The sequence below is a fragment of the Giraffa tippelskirchi genome, chromosome 9 (assembly GCF_054371585.1).
Source record: "Giraffa tippelskirchi isolate mGirTip1 chromosome 9, T2T-mGirTip1v1.2.pri, whole genome shotgun sequence".
Taxonomy (NCBI): Eukaryota; Metazoa; Chordata; class Mammalia; order Artiodactyla; family Giraffidae; genus Giraffa; species Giraffa tippelskirchi.
This window is the reverse complement of record NC_137283.1, coordinates 51,620,595-51,641,591: the sequence shown is the minus strand read 5'-3', so window position 1 is coordinate 51,641,591 and position 20,997 is coordinate 51,620,595. Positions and strand designations below refer to the sequence as shown.

The window sequence follows — 20,997 nt, the reverse complement described above, 5'->3', positions numbered from 1 at the left end:
GTCCTTTTGACATAATTTTGCTCTTTTCACCTTTTAGGTCTTTTTTCCTCCCTATAAAGTAAGGAAAGGGTCTGTGTCCATCCAGGAAGATCAGATTATGCTGAGGTAACAAATGAGCCCCAGATCTCAAGGGCTTAAAAAAAAACAGCGAAGGCTTATTTCTCACTGCTTCTGTGTATCCTTGAAGGGTCTGCTGCAGCTCTGGGACGTGCCATCTGCATTCTGAGGCCCGGTGACGGAATAGCTTCACACGGGAACATGACCAGTGGTCCTGGCAGGAAGGAAAGGGAGACATTTCCGCTTGAAGGTGACAGCCCCTTCTGCTCACATTTCATTGGTCAGAGCAGGTCGTATGGCCAAACTTGAAGTGTTGGACGGAGGAGCACAGCTCAGGAGGGACGGTGTGCTGTGATCTGACATGCGGTCCAGTTTTCTTGTCCCGCGTGGTTCCTGGGAGAGTCAGCAGAGAGCCTGCTGACTCCCCCGCCCTGTGGGGCAATGCCGCCTCTGTCGGACTGCAGGCTCCCTCCACTCCCAGGGGCGTCGGGCTTCTCCACTGCCGAGAACTCGTCCTCACCCTGACGCCTCTTGCAGGGTGGCCTGGCTCTGCCCTGAGCTCGGGGCCCCAGCTCCTCAGTCTGTGGGCCAGAGGATTCTCCAGAGGGTGTTTGGAAGTAACCCGAGGTCTGGGTGCTCATAGCTGTTTTTTTTTTAATTTATTTTTTTTGACAATAGGAATCTTGAGATGAGAGCCATTTGTAGACATCAGATTAAAGTCACAGGTCTCAACTCTTGGGCTTGTCAGAGGTTTGAAAAGTGACTCCTAGAGAGGGGTGTGTGTAACACAGCAGCACCAGAATTTTTGGTCTGTGGGAATTTTATTTACAGAACATCCTGTGAAATTGATTTTGGATATGGCTCGCATAAGAGCAAGCACTTGGCCTTGGAGTTGAAAAACATGGGCCCTGATATGTATTTGGACCTCACTTGAGTGTTGAACTTGGTCTCTTCACGGCAGTTCCCTAAAATCACACACGCACACCTGCTGAGCAGCCCAGGTAAGTCTTCAGGCGGAAGGTCTTCCTCGAGGTCCCGCTCCTGTCCTCTGTGTTGGACATCGTGCAGAGGCTCCATGAATGGGGTTTCACTGTGGGGGGCGGAACAGTTAATGAGTTGTTGCGATACACGTAATTATCACCACTAATGCCCTGATCCTGGCTGAACTGGTCAGATGGCCTGTTTGTTCTTAGCACTTCCTTTAACCGATTATTCTGAGCATGACTTTGTCTTTCCTTTTTGTTTTAGCCCAAGGCCCAGGAGTTCCTCTTTCTTCATTCACCATTTTCAATGATGCATGCCTTCTGTGTATTGATTTTTCTAGCTGTACAGAGCTAGTGTCATCCATTAAAGTATCGTCTTACATTTGATGTCCTAAATTGATCTCCTGTTACAGTCGGGTTTAAGCGTAGACTCTGAGGTAAGAAGTAGAAAGTACAGGTCGTAAGTAGTGTTTAGGAGACCTGGAGCTACCCTGTCTGAGCTTTTGGGAGCACACCTCCTCCTGGGTTCTTTACTCCACGCTCTCACCCATTGATGTCTCCTCTCAGCTTTATGTTCTGGTCTCCTGTTGCTGGAAGGTAGTCTCACAGTGTTGTGAGTCAGGAGTCACAGCTGGGTGTGAGCTCAGCCGGGTGATTCCTGTGATCCAGTGGGCGCTGACGGGGGTCTCTCAGTGCTGCCCAGCTGACGGAGGGGCTGGTCTCCCTGGTCCAAGTTGGTCTGGCGCTACACAAGGGAGGCTGGAAGGTGGGGGCCACTGGTTCTGTTAGCTCAGCGCCTCTGCATGGCTCTGCAGCCTTGGGGCAGCCAGAGTGAGGGGTCCAGTAATCCAGGTGGAAGCTTGTGTGGTCGAGCCTCTGACGTCAGAGGGCATCCCTTCCACCAGGTTCACTGGTCGGAGCACTCAAAAGCTCATTCAGATGCCTGGGGAAGCACACAGACCCCTCTCTCTGAGAAGGATGGAAAAGAAGCCATGGCTGTGTCTGCAACACTGGGGTTTTTGTAGCCTTCCGCCTTAAGCCCTCTTCTCCATGTACATACTCGCGCCGGTAATGCCGTTTAGACCCCTGGTTTTGAATAGCATCTTTATACCGTGATTCCCAAAAATATACCTCTAGATTGGATCTTTCCCAAAGCTTAGATTCTAATGTTCAACTGCCTACCACATATTCCCCCCTGATTCATAGTCGCCTCAAACTTAATGCAGTCTAACAGCGGGTTTTTTTCCCCCTTTTTCCAGGGCTCTTGATTTATTATACTCTGTAGACTAGTTGGTTCCATGCCCAGCTTTCTCCATCTCAGAAAATGCCACCAACGTCCACCCAGTAAGTGCGACATTATATCCTCCTTCTTTCAACTATGCATCCTGTCCATAAGCAAGTCTTGGCAACTCTCCCCTCCAAAATATACCTCAGACCCGCCAGTTCCTCACGTCAGTGTCCACACCACCACCATCTCTCCCGTGGACTCACCCCCATTTATAGCCCCTCCGGTCCCTTCTCCACAGCTACCAGTGATCTTGCAGTGTCAGCTGGGTGACACAGGGCCCCACGTTAAGGCCCTGGGGTGAGATTTTGCTGCTCTCTGAAGAAAATACAACCTCATTATGGCTACAAAGGCCTCATCTGACCTTTGTAGGGGAACAAAAGGTCCCCTTCTGCTCCCCAAGCCCACCCACCTTCACTCTCCTCCCCAGTCCAGCCGCAGGCCTCCTTCCTGCTCCTTCTCCCTGCGGGCCTTTGTACTGCTATTTGCTATTGCCTCTGCCTGGATGGACCTTCCAGCAGCAATTCCAGTAACTACAGTTCATTCTTCTTCAAAATTCAGGCCCTGCTTCTCCTCCTCAGCCACTTGATATTATGCATTGTCCGTCTCACATCATCACTGGGCTCATTTATTTCCTTCTTAGAAAAGACAACAGTCTGTAATTATATCATTTATTATCTATTACTGTTTCTGTTCCCTTCTAGAATCTAAGAGCCATCAAGTCCAGGGACCAGAACTGTCCCTAGAACCTCCCCAGGGCTGGTTTTAACAGACTCAATGAAGGTCGATCCTGTGCAGGTGGGCAGTAGCCAAAGGACACGACATTCACCTTAAGAGACAGGTCAGAAAGTTCTGGTTGAGAATTTCATATTTGTAGATGCACTTTTTGCCTTGCAAAAGGATTTTTTTAAACCAGTCTTTTTCTTTCTTTCACTGGATGTTCGGTAGGAAATGTTGGGTGAGTTCTTTTCCCCAGCTTTTCTGTCTATAAAGTGCAACAGCCATAAATTAATTTTTTTACGTAAAATAACTTATATAAAAAAAATCTATCACAGTAGGTAACACAGCCTTTCCACCCCAGGACAGTTCTGAGGTCACACCCAGGCTTACTGAGTGGGTTCTCGTGGCCTCAGCCAACAAGGGATCCAGAGGTGGACAGACTGCCCAGGACATCTCTCTCAGAAGGGTTGGAAAGATTCTGCAGCAGTTCAGAAGAGCTCACATTCTGCTTAAATCCAGCAAATGAGAATGTTTTCCCTGATTTTTGTTTGGGATGCTGCCCTTCCTGTTACCATGACCCCGTTCTCAAGTGATGGCCTTCACACACCACCACACTGGTGTGGCCTCAGTGCATGTGAGGAAGCAAACAAAAAAGAGATCAGACAGATTCTGCATTCATTTTCCTTTTTTTCCCAGAATTAGGTAGTATCTTTACATAGTGAGGGAAAAACTCGTGTTCAGAGGTTTCAAAATTACATCGTGTAAATGACCAAAAAGATCGATCGAGATACTTGTTTACGGTTTTTTTATGACAGTGGCTAAAAACACAAATATTTCCCTACCTGATTTTTTAGCACTAGGAGTTGGCATGTTCTTAGTAGAAAGCTCTCTGGAGTCCCTGCCTGGTCCTGATGTCGTGGTACTGCTAAGGGTGTGGGGATGGAATGTGCCTTTCTTTCTCCAGCTTCTTGGAGGAGGGTGGATGGATTCCAAGATGACTACTTTGGTACAGTCCCTAGGAAACAGCCAGGAAAGGCTTTTTTGAAACAGGACTTAGTGGTTCAAGAGGATGACTGTGAAATATTCTGCTCTTCGTGCAGTTCTCAGAAGCCAGAAAGAAACTGAAGTGAAACTGGAGACATTTTCATCTGGAGCACATTAGTCTGTAGTAACGGTTCTTCATGTGTTTGACTTTTGTGAGCAGAAATTATTTTGGAGACGTGACTTTTCCATACAATTAGAAGTGCTCAAAAGTGCTGTCAGACTTTTAAAGGTCACTTTTGATGTAAATGTGCCTGAACGTTTGACCCATTCCCCATCTCTCCAGTAGGGCACCGGTTCTCAGGTTGGCCGTTCCACGGTGTGGCCTGCGCACCAGGAGTTTTAAGTGCACCCGGGGGGCTGGCAGGGACACTGTGGTGGACCACCGAGGTCCAGCAGCTGTGAGTGCGCTGCTGCTTGAGGACAGAATTTGTCCTCAAGAATTTGTCTACACTCCTAAGGACCCTGGCATTTGGGGCTGAGCCGCCCAGCTGACGAACAAGCCCAGGAGGGGTGGCCTCTGTCATAAGGGATCATGACTGAGGGCTGAGGTGGGGACCGAGCTGTAAGGTTGTAGGAACAGACTCTGTGTTGTGTATTTACTGTCGAGTGTGTCCACTCTTCAAGCCTTGATAGCTGAGGAGTCTGGACACTGAAGAACCCTCCGATGAGAAATCACAGGACTGACTAGATGTGGTACATAAATGCATACGTTTTAAAGCCAAGTGTTTTTTTTCCTATTACGGTTCATCACAGGATATAGAATACAGTTCCCTGTGCCGTTCAGTAGGACCATATTGTTTGTCCACCTGTATATAGTCGTCCCAAACTCCCAGGCCATCCTTCGGCCACCATCCCTCCGCCTTGCCAACCACAAGTCTGTTCTCTTTGAGTCTGTTTCGTAGATGAGTTCATTTGCATTGTGTTTTAGCTTCCACTTACAAGTGATATCATGTGATATTTGTCTTTCTCTTTCTGACTTACATAGCATGATAGTCTCTAGGTCCATCCATGTTGCCGTAAATGGCATTATTTTGTTCTCTTTTATGGCTCAGTGATATTCTATTGCGACATCTTTCTCCACTCATCTGCTGATGGACATTTAAGTTGTTACCATGTCTTGGCTATTGTGAATAATGCTGCCAAGAACATACGGGTGCATGTAGTTTTGTCCGGATATATGCCCAGGAGTGGGATTGCTAGGTGATACGGCAACTCTAGTTTTGTGAGGAACCTCCATATTGGTTTCCACAGTGGTTGCACCAGTTTACATTCCCACCAAGAGTGTAGGAGGGTTCCCTTGTTTCTACACCCTAACATTTGTTATTTGTAGGCTTTTCAATGATGGTCATTCTCACTAGTGTGATGTTTTAATTTGTGGTTTTGATTTGCATTCTTCTAATAATTACTGATGTTGAGCATCTTTTCATGTGCATATTGGCCATCTGTATATTGTCTTTGGAGAAATGTCTGTTTAGGTCTTCTGCCCATTTTTGGATTAGGTTGCTTTATTATTGTTGAGTTATCTGTAAATTTTGGAAATTAAGCCCTTGTTAGTAACATCATTTGGAAATATTTTCTCCCAGTCCATAGGTTGCCTTTTTGTTTTGTTTATGGTTTCCTTTTGCTGTGCAGCAGCTTATACATTTGATTGGGTCCTATTTGTTTATTTTTGCTTTTATCTCTATTACCTTGGGAAACTAAGAAAATATTGGTATGGGTTATGTCGAGAGAATGTTTTGCTTATGTTCTCTTCTACGAGTCTTAAGTCTTTAAATCATTTGGGGTTTGTTTTTGTATAGGGCGTGAGGATCTGTCCTAACTTCATTGATTTACATGTGACTCTCCAGCTTACCCCACACCACCAAGCGGTCTTTCTATAACTGGGCATCAGGTGAAGCTGGAAGTTTATAGCATGAAAATAAAGTTTTAAGAGAAAAGCCATCACCAGCTGATGTCCCAGGTGAGTGTTTAAGTGTCTTTATAGATGTCTGTATAGTCTACCCAAAGAACCTTCCTGTGCTTCACTGAGATTATGGGATTCAGGAATATTAGAACAGGAAGGGACCCTCTCAAGTCAGGACCTTGACCTACTTACTGTTACAGGTAAAAAGATAGCAGATGTTTGCATGGTGGATTAATGCCGTGTCATAAATATGGAGTCTTCACTTAAAAGAGGCTCTGAGACCAGTTTTTCTATACATTTTAGAAGACTTACATACAGGTAAATAATTTAACACTGTAAGTAGTGATCATGGTCTTTCCTATAAAGAGCTGGTCATTATGTCCAAATATTACCTTAGGCCTGTGGGAAAGTTACCTTCACTTTCATCCTTGCAGTGGCTCTGGCAACTCGTGAGGGCTCTGAGACACTGGGGTTTGGGTGGTTCGTGGAGAGGACTGGCCTTGGACCCACAGAGAGGCTGCAGGTGAGGGAATCGTGACCTCCTGTGTGAGCCCTGAGCAAAGCTCCTCTTTCTTTATGGCCAGCCCATCCTCTCAGGGAAGGAGAACACAGTTGATTGCAGGTTCACGTGACTGAAAATAGAACTCATTTTGCACTGATGACATTCAGATTTGTCATCTTAGGCACTGAAAACTCCTTTTCCCAACTTCTCTACAAACAAATGCCCTCTGATATTTTGAGATTTCTTCAGAAAAAAAACCTGCTAAAATTTTATTTCATAAAAATTAAAGTTGAATTTCAGTTCACAGTGCACCCTGCTTGTTGGACTCTGCTGCCATCAAGCAGCCACCTTCCAGACTTGCGGTGGGAATCCTGCCTCTGGTGGTGGGGAGGCGGCGGGGTGTGACTCTGGGGGACGCAGAGGGGCACAGGGCCACCTGGTGGGCGGGATGGGGCTCCTCCTCAGGGAGTCATCTCCTCACCTTCCTGATCAGTGAGAAGACAGTGGGCCGAAAGCGTCCGGAGTCGGGATTTCCGGCAGCAGCCAAAGCGCCCACCTTTGGGTGAGGGGCTGTAACAAAGCGGCCGACGTCGGTCCCGGGGAGCCCGGCCCTCAGGCCACAGGGGCTGTGTCTGCCCGCCTGAGGCGGCGTGTGATGAGCGTGCCCACGGCCACGAGCGGGATGCACATGGTGGAGGCGGCCACGAGCAGCCCGATGACGGCCAGGGCGTGCGGCGGGTAGTCCTTGGTCACGAGCTGACCCTGAGAAGAGAACCCAAGTGTCAGGGGACACCCCCTGGAAGGCCCCAGGGGGAGGAAGTGTCCTCACACCCAGGGCTGCCCCCACTCTGCACAGTCACTAGGGACCCCGCGGGGCAGACCCAGCCCTCGTGCCCTTCAGTGAACACGAGCAGCGTGCTAGCTGTTTGGAGCTCCCTGTGAAGAGTGACCATGGGAATAATAAAGGCTTGTGTTCAAGGCAGCAACCGAAAGGTAGGCGCTCCCCTTGCCCAGTGCTGTCCCATAGGCCATAGGGTTACCCCCCACTGGACACAGGTGGCCCCTGGAAATGCGGCCAGTGATGCGAGAGGGCTGAATTTTAAATTATTTATATTAATGAGCAGACCACCCTCCTGTGGATTATTAGCTACTAAGTCCAGTAACACAGCTCTTGTCTCAAGAGAAGGGGTGATGGACTTCGCTGGTAGAATTTGTGACGTTTCCCTAAATGCGAAATTGACGACAAGCCAGTTGAGGCCCCAGAGCCAACAAATGCTGCCTTCCCACCAAGGAACCAGAGGACGCTCAAGTTCAAGGGAGCCTGCTGTCAACCAAAGTACGTACGGCTTGTAAACCAAAACGCCACCCCGAGTGTGGCTGTGGGGAGCAGCCCACGGATTCCTGTTGCTCTGTGTGGGTCTCAGATGCAGAAAAAGCTTTGACAAAGCTCAGCACTCACACACAATAAAAGTGCTCCAGAAAGTAGTCAAAGAGGGAACCTTCCCCAACATAATAAAGGCTATAAATGACAACCCACAGCAAACATCATTCTTTGTGAAACCCTGAAAGCATTTCCACAAAGATCAGGAACAAGACAAGGATGTCCACTCTGACCATTCTTATTCAGCACAGTTTCCCCCACTACCTGTTTTGGGGGCTTTATGTGAAGTGCTGTTTTGTAGACCTGCTTTGTATTTGTAGATGAAGATACTAGTGTTCTCTTTTCCATGTAAACAGAATAAATTGCTCTCTCAAATGACTATTTCCACAACTTTATAACAGCCTCTGTCTCTCATAATCAGAGTGAAAGGGTATATTGTATATGTTCAGTTTATTCTTCTGAAATCATTTCATACACCCCCTTAATGACTTTGTTCCCCTTCTTTTTGTTTACTCTGTTAGGAATTAGAAACTAAGAAAATGTCCAAGACTGGTAATAAAGAAGCTTGCCGAGTTTTAGCCAAAGAGCTTGTGCATCTAAGGAAATGGAAAACAAGCACTTTGGCTCTAAGCTCACAGATCACTTCCACGTCCACACAGAAGGGATGAATTCCCAGATGATGATGGCAGGACAGTGTCTCCTACAACAGTAAGTGGGAACCTTTATATCCATAACTTTATGACTGTTTTCTGAGATAGATACTTTTAACTTTTTGTATTAGAGTATAGCTGGTTAACAATGTTGTGATAGTTTCAGGTGGACAGCAAAGGGACTCAGCCATACATACATATGTATCCATTCTCTCCAAATTCTCCTCCCATCCAGGCTGCCACATAACATGGAACAGAGTTCCCTGTGCTATACAGTAGTGGGTTTATTCAATATAGTTTTGGAAGTCCTAGCCACAGTGATCAGAGAGGAAAAAGAAATAAAAGGAATACAAACTGGAAAAGAAGGTAAAATATCACTGTTTTCTGTGTATAGTATGGCATCTGCAAATCCTAAAGAGGCCACCAGAAGACTGCTGGTGCTAATCAGTAAATTTGTTAAAGTTGCAGGATATAAAATTAATGCACAGAAATCTCTTGCATTCCTATACACTAACAAAAGATTGGAAAGAGCAACTAAGAATTCCATTTACCATCACAACAAAATAAAATACCTAAGGAGGCAAAAGACTTGTACTCAGAAAACTATAAAACACTGATTAAAGAAATCAAAGATGACACAAACAGATAAAGAGATCTACCGTGTTCTTGGACTGAAAGATTCTATACTGTGAAAATGACTATACTACCCAAAGCAATCCACAGATTCAGTGCAATGCCTATCAAACTACCAAGGACATCTTCACAGAATTAGAACAAAACATTCTACACTTTATATGGAAACACAAAAGACTCTGATTTCACAAATTATTAGAGAAATGAGAACTACAGTGAGGTATCAGTGGGGGAGGTGGAGGGGGTGAATTGGGAGATTGGAATTGACATCTATAATGTGTAGAAGTAGGTAACTAATGAGAACCTACTCTGTAGCACAGGGAACTCTACTCAGCTGTGTGGTGACCTAAATGGGAAGAAAGTGCAAAAAAAATGGATATACGTGTGACTGATTCACTTTGTCATGCAGCAGAAACTAATGCAACATTGTCAAGAAAGCAAGTACCTGGATGATGATTCCCCGTTGTGACAAATAACCGCCCCTATTCTGGAGAGGTACTCAGTTTCAGAAAACGAGACCCCCGAGGTGGCAGATACCTGGGCGGCGTCCCAGGCCTGGTACCGCAGGGTCCCTGTGATGATGTAGTCACTCAGGTAGAAGATGAAGAGGCTGATGATAAGCAGCGGGCTCACGCCGCCCCACATGGCCTTCCAGTACCAGTTCAGGGCGCGTCCAGTCATGGCCTTGAGGTCACTTTCAAATCTGTTTGGAGAGCAGGGAGAGAAAGTCTGGATTATCCGTGCTGTTGGAGGCAGGCAGTCCAGGCTACGGAGCCCTCTGTGCTTAGGAAGATTTTGTGCTGGGCACCACTGGTACTTGAACATGACCACTGGGCCCTCTCTACTGGGGAGAGGGATCCTGGAGGAGGGGAGACGGGCACAGGCTGCCACTAAGGGGGCAAAGTGACCACCCACAGGTGAGTGGACATCAGAGGACAGGCCGCTGGTGCTGGCCTCCAGGTGCAGGCCGCTGCTGTAGACAGGAGGGCAGCGCCCAGTGCCAGCAGGCACAGAGAGCCTGGTGAGATGCCCAGGGGGCCCCGGGGGCAGCCTTGCCCCATCCCTCCCGCTCTGCTGTCTGTCAGCAGCTATAGTGCCTGCAGCCACCACTGTGATTTCCATCGTGTCTGCGTGCTGTTTCTTATAACTTGACTCTTTTACCTGAATTGAGAAATAGCACAATATCTGTCTTACAGTAGACTGGAGAGGCTACTCCTGGGTTCTGGAAACTACACGTGGAGAAAGTGCTGTGAGTCGTGGCCTTTGTGGGTGCATTTCCTGTGCAGTTTTCAGGCGGCGCCTCCTACCTGCTCAGCCCATACAGGTAGCACACAGCGACCGTCTCCACCAAGACGATGAGCAGCAGGGACAGCGTGGCAGCGTAGTCATTGAAGATGTCGAACCAGTAGCTGCCGGCCTCCAGGGTAAACAGCATGCCAATGGCACAGTTGGTGAGGCACACCAGACCTGGGACCGCAAGACCCCCTGCTCACCACCTGCAACCGCGCCTGTTCACCCAGCTTCCCCTGGGGCCAAGGCGGTGTGAGAAGGGTCAGCAGGATGTTCATTCACGGTGGGGGTCTAGCAGAAGACACCGAACTCAGTGTAAAAGGTAAAACTGGGGGCATTACTGTCTAAGTGATCTCACCCGGGCTGTGGGTCTGTGTTGTTTATCCCAACAACTCAACCTCCAAGCTCGTGGGAGGTGAATTAGCGGGGAGGAGAGTTGAGCTGCAGGACCCCCAGTGGAGGACTGACATCTGACCGGAAGAGAGGGGTAGGGAGGGGGAAAGAAGAAACAAATGCTGACCCAGTTCCCACGGTGCCTTAGGCATTTGTCCTATCAGCTCCTGAAGGCCATGAGTCAGGTAGCAGGAGCTGACCCCCTTTTACAGGGTGCTGGAGCCAAGGCTCAGAGATATCGGGTAACTTTCCCAACATCACACAGCATGAAAAGCAGTGATGGAATTCAGACACCCCCCAAAAAAGTATTAGACCCTAACACTCTCCGCTTTGCTGTCCACTGCCACCCGCCATGAGCCCCACTGCTGTCCTGAGGGGAGAACAGGCTGTGAGCCGTCGGGAAGCTGCAGGCACACAGTGCCGGCTCTTGAGAGGAGAGATGCTAGTGGGCGCTGACGGGAGCAGAGTTGGATTGGGGCTGGAGGGCTGTTCTGGAACTGCTGGAATGGTGTCGTCAGAGGCAGGGCTTGAGGGGTCTCAGGGTCCTCCAGACACTGTGCTCTGGAGAGGAGCAGATGGGTGGTGGAGTGAAGTGGAGAGGCATGCTTGTCCACCAAGAGCAGAATGGCAGATACAGTGTGGTTTGTGGCCTTTCGATGGATTTTTTCACAGACAGAAAAGAGAGAGATGATTGCGGCTTGCCACCAGAGTGTATGGATGTGAGAGCTGGACTAGAAAGCTGAGCGCTGAAGAATTGATGCTTTTGAACTGTGGTGTTGGAGAAGACCCTTGAGAGTCCCTTGGACTGCAAGGAGGTCCAACCAGTCCATCCTAAAGGAGATCAGTCGTGAGTGTTCATTGGAAGGACTGATGTTGGAGTATTGACAAACTCCAACACTTTGGCCACCTGATGGCAAAAAACTTGACTCATTGGAAAAGACCCTGATGCTGGGAAAGATTGAGGGCAGGAGGATAAGGGGACAAAAGAGGATGAGATGGTTGGATGCCATCATCAACTCAGTGGAGATGAGTTTGAGTAAACTCCAGGAGCTGGTGATGGACAGGGAGGCCTGGCATGCTGCAGTCCATGGGGTCGCAGAGAGTCGACTAAACTGAACCAGAGTGGATTTCACAGACTTGAGTTTGAATGACAACAACAGACAGAAAGGGTAAGTACAGTGTGACTTAACTGACGTGCACTTTGAGAGAAGGAACAACCTCAGATGGTAGCATTCAGAGTAGAGGTGGCTTCTAGGGGGCGGGGGTGTGCTGACTGGACAGCAGTGGGAAGGGGCTCTTGGATGAGAGAAACGCTCTGTACCTTGACTCGGTGGTGGTTCACTGAGAGTGTGTTTAAGAAATGTACAAATTGTCATTGTTATTCTTAGGTCAACACGGACAAAAGCAGGTTCTCTGAATGCCTGGAGAGCTTTGAGGGCCATGTTGGGGAGTCTGGCCTTTGCTGAAGGTTGAGGTGACCACCTGACTTCCCCATGATGTGGAGGGCCAGACGTGGGGTGAGTTATGTTCCCAGAGTGCCTGACAGAGCCAGGCAGGACTCCTGAGAGGATGCGGCAGTGACTCAGGGAGTAGGTGAGTCCTGAGGACAGTGCCTCTGCTCGGCTCCCCGAGCCCCACCGCCGTGGTGCCTGGCCCACTCACCGGAGATGGCCTCCTTGGGCAGGTAGCTGGAGATGACCTTGCTGTCCGTCAGAGGGGTGAGGATGGCGGCCGTGTTGCCCAGCATGCTCCCAATGCCCAGCAGCAGCAGCATGAAGAAGTAGAGCGCCGACCACAGCTGAGACACCTCCATGTTCTTAATGGCCTCCGTGTAGACGATGAAAGCCAGGCCAGTGCCTTGAACAGCCTATGCAAGGTGAGAACACAGTTCCACACCAGGGAACTTAGGACTCCCTAAACACACCTGCTGCTAAGGTACTTGGGGCACCTTTAAATCGGTGAGGAGAAGCCACATTCTGAGGTTGGATCACCCAGCACCTGAGGTTGACCCGGGCTAGAGAGAAATGTCACCTGTCAAGACCTCATACCTGACTCGTTACTTCAAACACTGAGTGCGCTTTTTCTGCCAGAACTTACATCCTTCTCTACTAATAAAGTATTAACAGCTTGGAATAATGGTTGCTTCCTAATCAGGACTGAGGAAGTGACCTGGGAGTTGAGATGGTGAAGGCACAGCTAAGAAGACGCAAAAGCATACAGAAGTAGGTGAAGAAAAACCTCTGCAGGCACATGTAAAGGTGAATCCATTTCCTGTTGAACTCAAACACAACACAGTAAACTACGATACTGCAACAGATGAACAGTGCATCCTTTTTGAAATCAGGCTTAACTGATGAAGTCTCGGGTAAATCCTGGCACCTGAGACGCCTGGGATTCCTCAAAGGAGGGTCATGAGTCCACGTGAGGAAGGCAGGAAGTGACAGCCTTCCAAGGAGGCCACTGCGGACCTGTAGTTCCTAGTATCCCCTAGATGGGAACCCAATCTCTATTTCCAAATGAGCCTTCCTGCAGGCACACCAGACCTACAGCTAAATGATGGTGTATCCCGGGGCAGAGTAAGTTAGAAACTCACCCAGTCTTCATGGCTCCTGGAGCAGAGGTACCTTTGCCCTACTCCTTAGAATTCGTGAACTACATAACACTGGTGCAGGGCTTGGAATTGGTCTAGAACTTCATGGGGACAGGACAATGAGGCCCACCTTGGGTGTCTATACGGGCACTCACTACCTAATACACATCCCAGGAACCAGGCTTTCTCCAAGACTCTGGTTGCCCCAGTGAGCAGAGTAGGGGCGAGAAGTGCTGCCTCCTTGTAGCCGTTTCCACGAACAGGAGCCTGAAACACTATCCTTGTGGGTACCTAATGCGCACAAGGCTTGAGGGGCTGTGAGTGACCAAGCTCCCAAGAAATCTACTGCAGGACGTGAGACGAAAATGTCAACTAGGGCCAACTGGTGACACCTGCGCCAAAGGGTGAAGAAGAGTGAACTTCAGCTTTTCTTTTTAAAATCCCTGAAAAGATCTCCAGTGCTAAGAGAAAGGCAGGTGAAATCTACAATGAAGTATCTCCTGGCACCTGTCATCAAAGAGACTGCACAGAATGTCTGATGGAGAGGGTGTGGAGAAAAGTGACTCTGAGGAAGGTCTTTGTGGAAAGCTGAGTGGCTCACAGCCGCTATGCAGAGAAGTAACGAGGTCCTTAGGAAAGGGAAGGTGCAGCTCCCTAAAGCTCTGCCACTCCCACTCCTGCTTGCATGTGGGGAGAGGAAGCCATCGTTCGAAAACACACACGTACACGCTCCACTGGCCTTTGCCCATCTACCTGCAATAGGCAAGGCGTGGACACTGTCAAAATGCCCAGCGGCGGAAGAAAGGATAAAGAAGATGGGCCTCATATAAACAGCGGACTGCTACTCAGACAGAAAACCGAATGACAGCACAGCCCTGATGACCGTATGGACGGAACCGGACAAGATCTCATATCTAAAGGAGCTCAAGACAGAAAGACCAAGCACATATGATACCACTTATAGGTGGACACCCAAATAGCACTGAACTAACTCACCAAGGAAATGTAAACAGAGTTTCAGAAAAAGAAACTGTTTTCAAAGGGGCAAGATGGAAGGGTGGACAGGGAAATCACGTGCTTAGAGTTCACAGCTACACACTGATATGCATGTATTTGTATATATATTTAAGATAGATGATTTAGGAGACCCTACAGTGGAACATAGACAACTCTCTTCTCTCTGCAAATACCTATGTCCCAGAGAATCCAAACAAATGTCATCCCATGTACATTTGAATCTGAGTCCAGTTCCCATTCAACTCATACACCATTCTGTATATTAATCATAATCCAGGAGAAAATAAAACTTGAATTCACTTTAGAAATGCCTCCTCTTTTCCATTCAGGCCTAACTCGTCTGGGCTGGGGTCATATCTTGGAACCCTGAGGTAGCTTGGATCCCAAGTTTGACAGTGGCTGTTTCTAGGGTCAACAACCTTAAAACCTATGTTGAAAGTGAAAGTGAAGTCATTCAGTCATGTCTGACTCTTTGCAACCCTATGGACCGTAAAACCTATGTTTCTGGGTACTTAATAAGCAAAAGGCTTGAAAGGTGTGAAAGACCACAGCTCTCATGAAGTTCTGTAGGAGGTAGTGGAAGAAAAATTCATAAAACAGTCTGCTTGCCACTTGCCAATTTCAAAAGGAGAAAGTTCACTCAACCTGTGTTTTTCTTTTTAAAGCACCTGAGAAGCTGCTCAGCATCTCCAATGCTTAGAGAAATGCAAATGAAATCTACAACAAGGTATCTCTGACACAAATCATCAAAAATCCTACAAACAATACATGATGGAGAGGGCCTGGAGCAAACGTACCCTGAGCAAGGTATTTGTGGAAAGGTAAATTGCTCAGAGCCAGTATGGAGAGAAGTAGAGAAGCTATTTAAGGAAGGAGAACTACAGCTCTGTACATCTGGCCATGCCCTCCTACTTCTATGTCCAAAGAGAAGATCAACAATGAAAATCACACACTCTCTCCCTTGGCCTTTTCCCATCTACCTACAATGGCAAGGCACGCAAACTATTGTCCAGCGATAGTAGAACGGACAAAGACGATGTATGTATACATCTTATACAAAGAAGACCCCATGTATACAACAGACTATTACTCAGAAAACCAAATTGCAACACACCATTGACAATAGTATGCATGGACCCGGAGAAGACCTCACTAACTCAAGTAAGTCAGACAGAGAAAGACCAAGCTGATGATATCACTTCTAGGTGGAAACTAGAAATGAACCTAATTGACAGGGAAATGTAAACACCCACCCTCAGACAAAAAATTTAAGAGTTTTTGGTGGAGCATGATGGCGAGGTTGGAGAGAAAAATCACGAGGTTAGCCTGAACTGGTACACACTAATATACATACAGATGTAAATAGACAATTAATGAGCCCCTACTGCATAGCACAGACAACTCGACTCACTCTACAAACACTGTCATGAATCAAAAGAAAAATCGGTCCTTATTTATGTGACCTTAAATCCAGTTCTTATTGAACTCAAAGATGATACTGTAAATTGACCATATTCCAGGAGAAAATAAAAATTCAATGTAAAAACGCCTTCTCTGTTTCACTCAGGCCTAATTGATTCTGGCTGGGCTCATCTCCTGGAATGCGGAGGTGGCTTGGATCCCTATTTTGACAGTCATGAGCCCTGGTGACCTGGGGAGAATGGGACAGCCAGCATACAAGCCACCTTGGACCTATAGTGCCTGGTCTCCTCTGGATGGGACCCTGATCTCTAAATACAGTCAAGCCATTCTACAGGTAAACCAAGTCTCATACAGCTAAAGGGTGGTGGACTCCCTGGGCAAGGAGAGCAAGCCCCCCAGTCTTCATGGCTTCTGGTGAATAGGTACCTCTAGCCTCTTTCCTTACAGTCCGTCAGTTGCATACCACTGGCACAGGTGTTGGGATCTGTCTAGAAGTTCGTGGAGCCAGGAGAAATGAGACACAAGCCCTTCGGTGTCTGTTAGGGCACTTTCCGCATGATTGACTAGAAACAGGAGGGTCTCCAGACTCTGGTTACCTAGGTTACCAGAGAGCTGATGCAGAAGCGCTGCCGCCTTGTGGCCGTTTCTAGGAGCAACAGCCTTAAACCCTGTGGTTCTGGGTACTTAATATGCAAAAAGGCTTCAGGGGCTGTGATAGACCATAGCTCTCAAGGAATTTTCTGCATGAGGTAATTGAAGACAAATTCAAAAATGGGCCAACCTGCGACAAACCAAGTTCAAAAGGGGAAAGTTCACTCAACCTGTGTTTTTCTTTTTAAACCCCCTGGGGGGAAAAAGGCATCTCTAGTACTTAGAGAAATGCAAATGAAATCTACAACGAGGTATCTCCTGGCACCAGTCATTAAAGAGACTACACAGAATATATGATGGAGGGGGCCTGGAGAGAAGGGACCCTATGGAAAGTATATGTGGAAAGGTGAACTTCTCACAGCCAGAGTGGAGAGAAGCAGAGAAGGTCCTTAGGGAAGGAAAGCTGCAGCTCCTTGAGGATCCGGCAGTGCCACTCCCGTTTGTCTGTCCAAAGAGGGAACCAGCGACAACAGTCACACGTGGAGTCCACTGGCCTTTTCCCATCTACCCACAACAAGCATATGACCTCCCCATCCGTCCACGGACAGAATAAACATAAAGAAGACATGCACCACTCATACGATGGACTATTACTCGACAGATCAAAGAATGAAATCTCTATTTACAGCAACATGGATGGAACCAGAGATGATCATACTAGTCAAGTTTGCCAGGTAGATAACCACAAGTAGTATATGACACCATGTATAGATGTAACTTTAAAATGGATACGGGGTGGGGGGGGCGGTCCTAAGATGGTGGAGGAATAGGACGGGGAGACCACTTTCTCCCCAACAAATTCATCGAAAGAACATTTGAACGCTGAGCAAATTACACAAAACAACTTCTGAATTCTGGCAGAGGACATCAGGCACCCAGAAAGGCAGCCTACTGTCTTCAAAAGGAGGTAGGACAAAATATAAAAGATAAAGAGACAAAAGAGGTAGGGATGGAGATCCGTTCCAGGAAGGGAGTCTTAAAAGAGGAGAAGTTTCCAAACACCAGGAAATACTCTTACTGGCGGGTCTGTGGGGAATCTTGGAATGTCAGAGGGCAACATAACCGGGAGGAAAAAATAAATAAATAAATAATTAAAACCCACAGATTACGTGCCTAACAGCAACTCCCAGTGCTCGCAGCCGCCACTAGCAAGCGGGGGCTGAACAGGGAGGCACGTGCTGCATTGCTTAGGGTAAGGACCAGGCCCGAATGCCCTGAGGGCAATCTGAGGGAGCTAACGTGAGATAGCAGCCCAAACTGTGGGATAGCCAGAGAGAGAGAGAGAAAAAAAAACTATCCTGCAAAAAGCCCTAACCTGAGGCACACCAGGCCTGCTCACAGAACAAAGGACTGAGCGAATACCAGAGGAGAGCTAGCAGGCTGCGGACCGGCCCATCCTCTGCCGGAGACAAGCAGGCGGGTGGGCAGCCAGAGCAGGAAAGGGGCAATTGCGGCCCCAGAGAGGCATCCTCTACCAAACTGCAAGCAGGATCCGTTGCTAACCAAGAGTTCCTGGGATTCTGGACGGTTGACATCCACCAGGAAGGTCGCAGCCAGAGATCAGCTCCCCAGAAGAGACACACGGGACACCTGAGGAGGTGTGCCCATTGTACGCCCAGAAAACCGAGCGGCTGGGACGGTGGAGGCGATAAGACGCACCCCTCACCTGGGGGTTACTGTGCTCACCAAGCACCTGGTCATCTGAGCTGCTTGGACTCGGGAAGGGCACAAAACACAGGCCCAACCGAATCTGCGCCTTTGTGGAGTACCTGAGAACCTAAACGGCTTAGACCTGGAAAGTGCACGCAACCAAGGGCCCACCTCAGACAGTTCTCGGCAGAACAACCTAGAGCCTGAGAAGTGTAGACCATGAAAGCACACACGCTGTGAGTGGGGGCAAACCCAGTGCGGCTGAAACACTGCAAGCACTCCCCACACACGCCATTGATATTTGTTTGCAGTGTTCCTCCCTCTCCACAGCATGACTGAACAAGTGAGCCTAAATAAGTGACCACCTTTGCCCCCTTGTGTCAGGGTGGAAATTAAACACTGAAGAGACCAGCAAACAGAAGAAGCTAAAATAAACAGAGGCAACCGCTTTGGAAGTGACAGGTGCAACAGATTAAAACCCTGTAGTTAGCACCGACTACATTGGAAGGGGCCTAGAGATCTTGAGAAGTATAAGCCAGATCAAGGAACTATCTGAACTGACCCCACACTGTCTGCAACAGCTCCAGAGAAATTCCTAGATATATTTTTACTATTATCATTTTTTAAATTAAAAAAAAATTTTAAGTCCTCTATTACTCCTTTAATTTTCGTTTTTATAATCTACTATTACCTTGCAAAAAAAAAAGACCCTATTTTTAAACCAAACTTCATTTTATATTTTATAATTCTTGTGACTTTGTTTTTTTAATATTGTATTTTTGAGTCTAACCTGTACTCTAGATTTTTAATCTTTGCTTTTTGGTATTTGTTATCAATTTTGTACCTTTAAGAACCCAATCTTCAGTACCCACTTCTACTTGGAAGCGAGGTCACTGGCTTGATTGCTCTCTCCCTTTTGACTCTCCTTTTTCTCCACCAGGTCGCTTCTATCTCCTCCCTCCCCCTTTCCTTCCTGACCCAACTCGGTGAATCCCTTTGTGTGTTCCGGGCTGTGGAGAACACTTAGGGAACTGATTACTGGCTGGATCTGCCTCTCTCCTTTTGATTCCCCCTTTTCTCCTCCTGGCCACCTCTGTCTCCTTCTTCCGTCTTCTCTTCTCTGTGTAACTCCGTGAACATCTCTGAGGGGTCCAGACTGTGGAGAGCACATAGGGAATTGATTATTGGCTAGCTTGCTCTCTCCTCTTTTGATTCCCCCTGTTCTCCTGGTCACCTCTATCTTGCTGCTCCCTCTTCTCTTCTCTGTGTAACTCTGGGAACCTCTCCGGGTGTCCCTCACTGTGGAGAAACTTTTCATCATTAACCTAGATGTTTTATCATTGGTGCTGTATAGATGGAGAAGTCTTGAGGCTACTGTAAGAATAAGTCTGAAATCCAGAGGCAGGAGGCTTAAGTTCAAAACCTGAGAACACCAGAGAACTCCTGACTCCAGGGAACATTAATCGATAAGAGCTCATCTAAAAGCCTCCATACCTACACTGAAACCAAGTTCCAGAGCAAGATATACCACATAAATTCTCCAGCAACACAGGAACATACCCCTGAGCTTCAATATACAGGCTGCCCAAAGTCACACCAAACCCACTGACATCTCAAAACTCACTACTGGACACTTCATTGCACTCCAGAGAGAAGAAATCCCAGCTCCACCCACTAGGACACTGACACAAGCTTCCCTAACCAGGAAACCTTGACAAGCCACCCGTCCAACCTCATCCACAGTGAGGAACCTCCACAATAAAGAGAAACCACAAACTGCCAGAGTACAGAAAGGCCACCCCAAACACAGCAATCTAAACAAGATGAAAAGGCAGAGAAATATTCAGCAGGTAAAGGAACAGGATAAATGCCCATCAAACCAAACAAAAGAGGAAGAGATAGGGAATCTACCTGAAAAAGAATTTAGAATAATAATAGTGAAAATGATCCAAAATTTTGAAAACAAAATGAAGTTACAGATAAATAGCCTGGAGACAAGGATTGAGAAGATGCAAGAAATGTTTAACAAGGACCTAGAGGAAATAAAAAAAGAGTCAATATACAATGAAAAATGCAATAAATGAGATCAAAAACACTCTGGAGGGAACCAACAGTAGAATAACGGAGGCAGAAGATAGGATAAGTGAGGTAGAAAATAGAATGGTAGAAATAAATGAAGAAGAGAGGAAAAAAGAAAAAAGAATTAAAAGAAATTAGGACAACCTCAGAGACCTCTGGGACAATGTTAAATGCCCCAACATTCAAATCATAGGAGTCCCTGAAGAAGAAGACAAAAAGAAAGACCATGAGAAAATACTTCAGGAGATAATAGTTGAAAACTTCCCTAAAATGGGGAAGGAAATAGTCACTCAAGTCCAAGAAACCCAGAGAGTCCCAAACAAGATAAACCCAAGGCGAAACACCCCAAAACACATATTAATCAAATTAACAAAGATCAAACACAAAGAACAAATATTAAAAGCAGCAAGGGGAAAAAACAACAAATAACACACAAGGGGATTCCCATAAGGATAACAGCTGATCTTTCAATAGAAACTCTTCAGGCCAGAAGGGAATGGCAGGACATACTTAAAGTGATGAAAGAGAAAAAGCTACAACCCAGATTACTGTACCCAGCAAGGATCTCATTCAAATATGAAGAAGAAATCAAAAGCTGAGAGAATTCAGCACCACCAAACCAGCTCTCAAACAAATGCTAAAGGATCTTCTCTAGACAGGAAACACAGAAAGGGTGTATAAACTCAAACCCAAAACAACAAAGTAAATGGCAACGGGATCATACTTATCAGTAATTACCTTAAATGT

General features: G+C 47.2%; 1 protein-coding gene and 1 long non-coding RNA gene across 6 annotated transcripts in view; one reads left to right on the top strand and one right to left on the bottom strand.

Annotated features, from left to right (window-relative positions):
- Positions 1-2,381: 2,381 nt before the first annotated feature.
- LOC145520176 (uncharacterized) lies at positions 2,382-20,384 on the top strand. The gene is made up of 10 exons (XR_014064283.1): positions 2,382-3,166; positions 5,889-6,049; positions 7,676-7,830; positions 8,397-8,583; positions 10,355-10,770; positions 11,514-12,010; positions 12,230-12,717; positions 12,996-13,099; positions 16,016-16,204; positions 19,526-20,384. It is a non-coding gene; the product is annotated as an uncharacterized LOC145520176 (long non-coding RNA).
- The window catches only part of SLC6A20 (solute carrier family 6 member 20), a 44,849-nt gene continuing 30,586 nt past the window's right edge, over positions 6,735-20,997 (bottom strand). For all 5 annotated transcript variants that reach the window (XM_081526017.1, XM_081526021.1, XM_081526018.1 and 2 more), the window contains 4 exons: positions 12,504-12,708; positions 10,466-10,625; positions 9,696-9,861; positions 6,735-7,256 (listed from right to left, as the gene is read on the bottom strand). In XM_081526017.1, the coding sequence (XP_081382143.1) occupies positions 7,107-7,256; positions 9,696-9,861; positions 10,466-10,625; positions 12,504-12,708 (681 nt within the window). In that variant the 3' untranslated portion in view covers positions 6,735-7,106. The remainder of the gene's footprint in view (positions 7,257-9,695; positions 9,862-10,465; positions 10,626-12,503; positions 12,709-20,997) is intronic.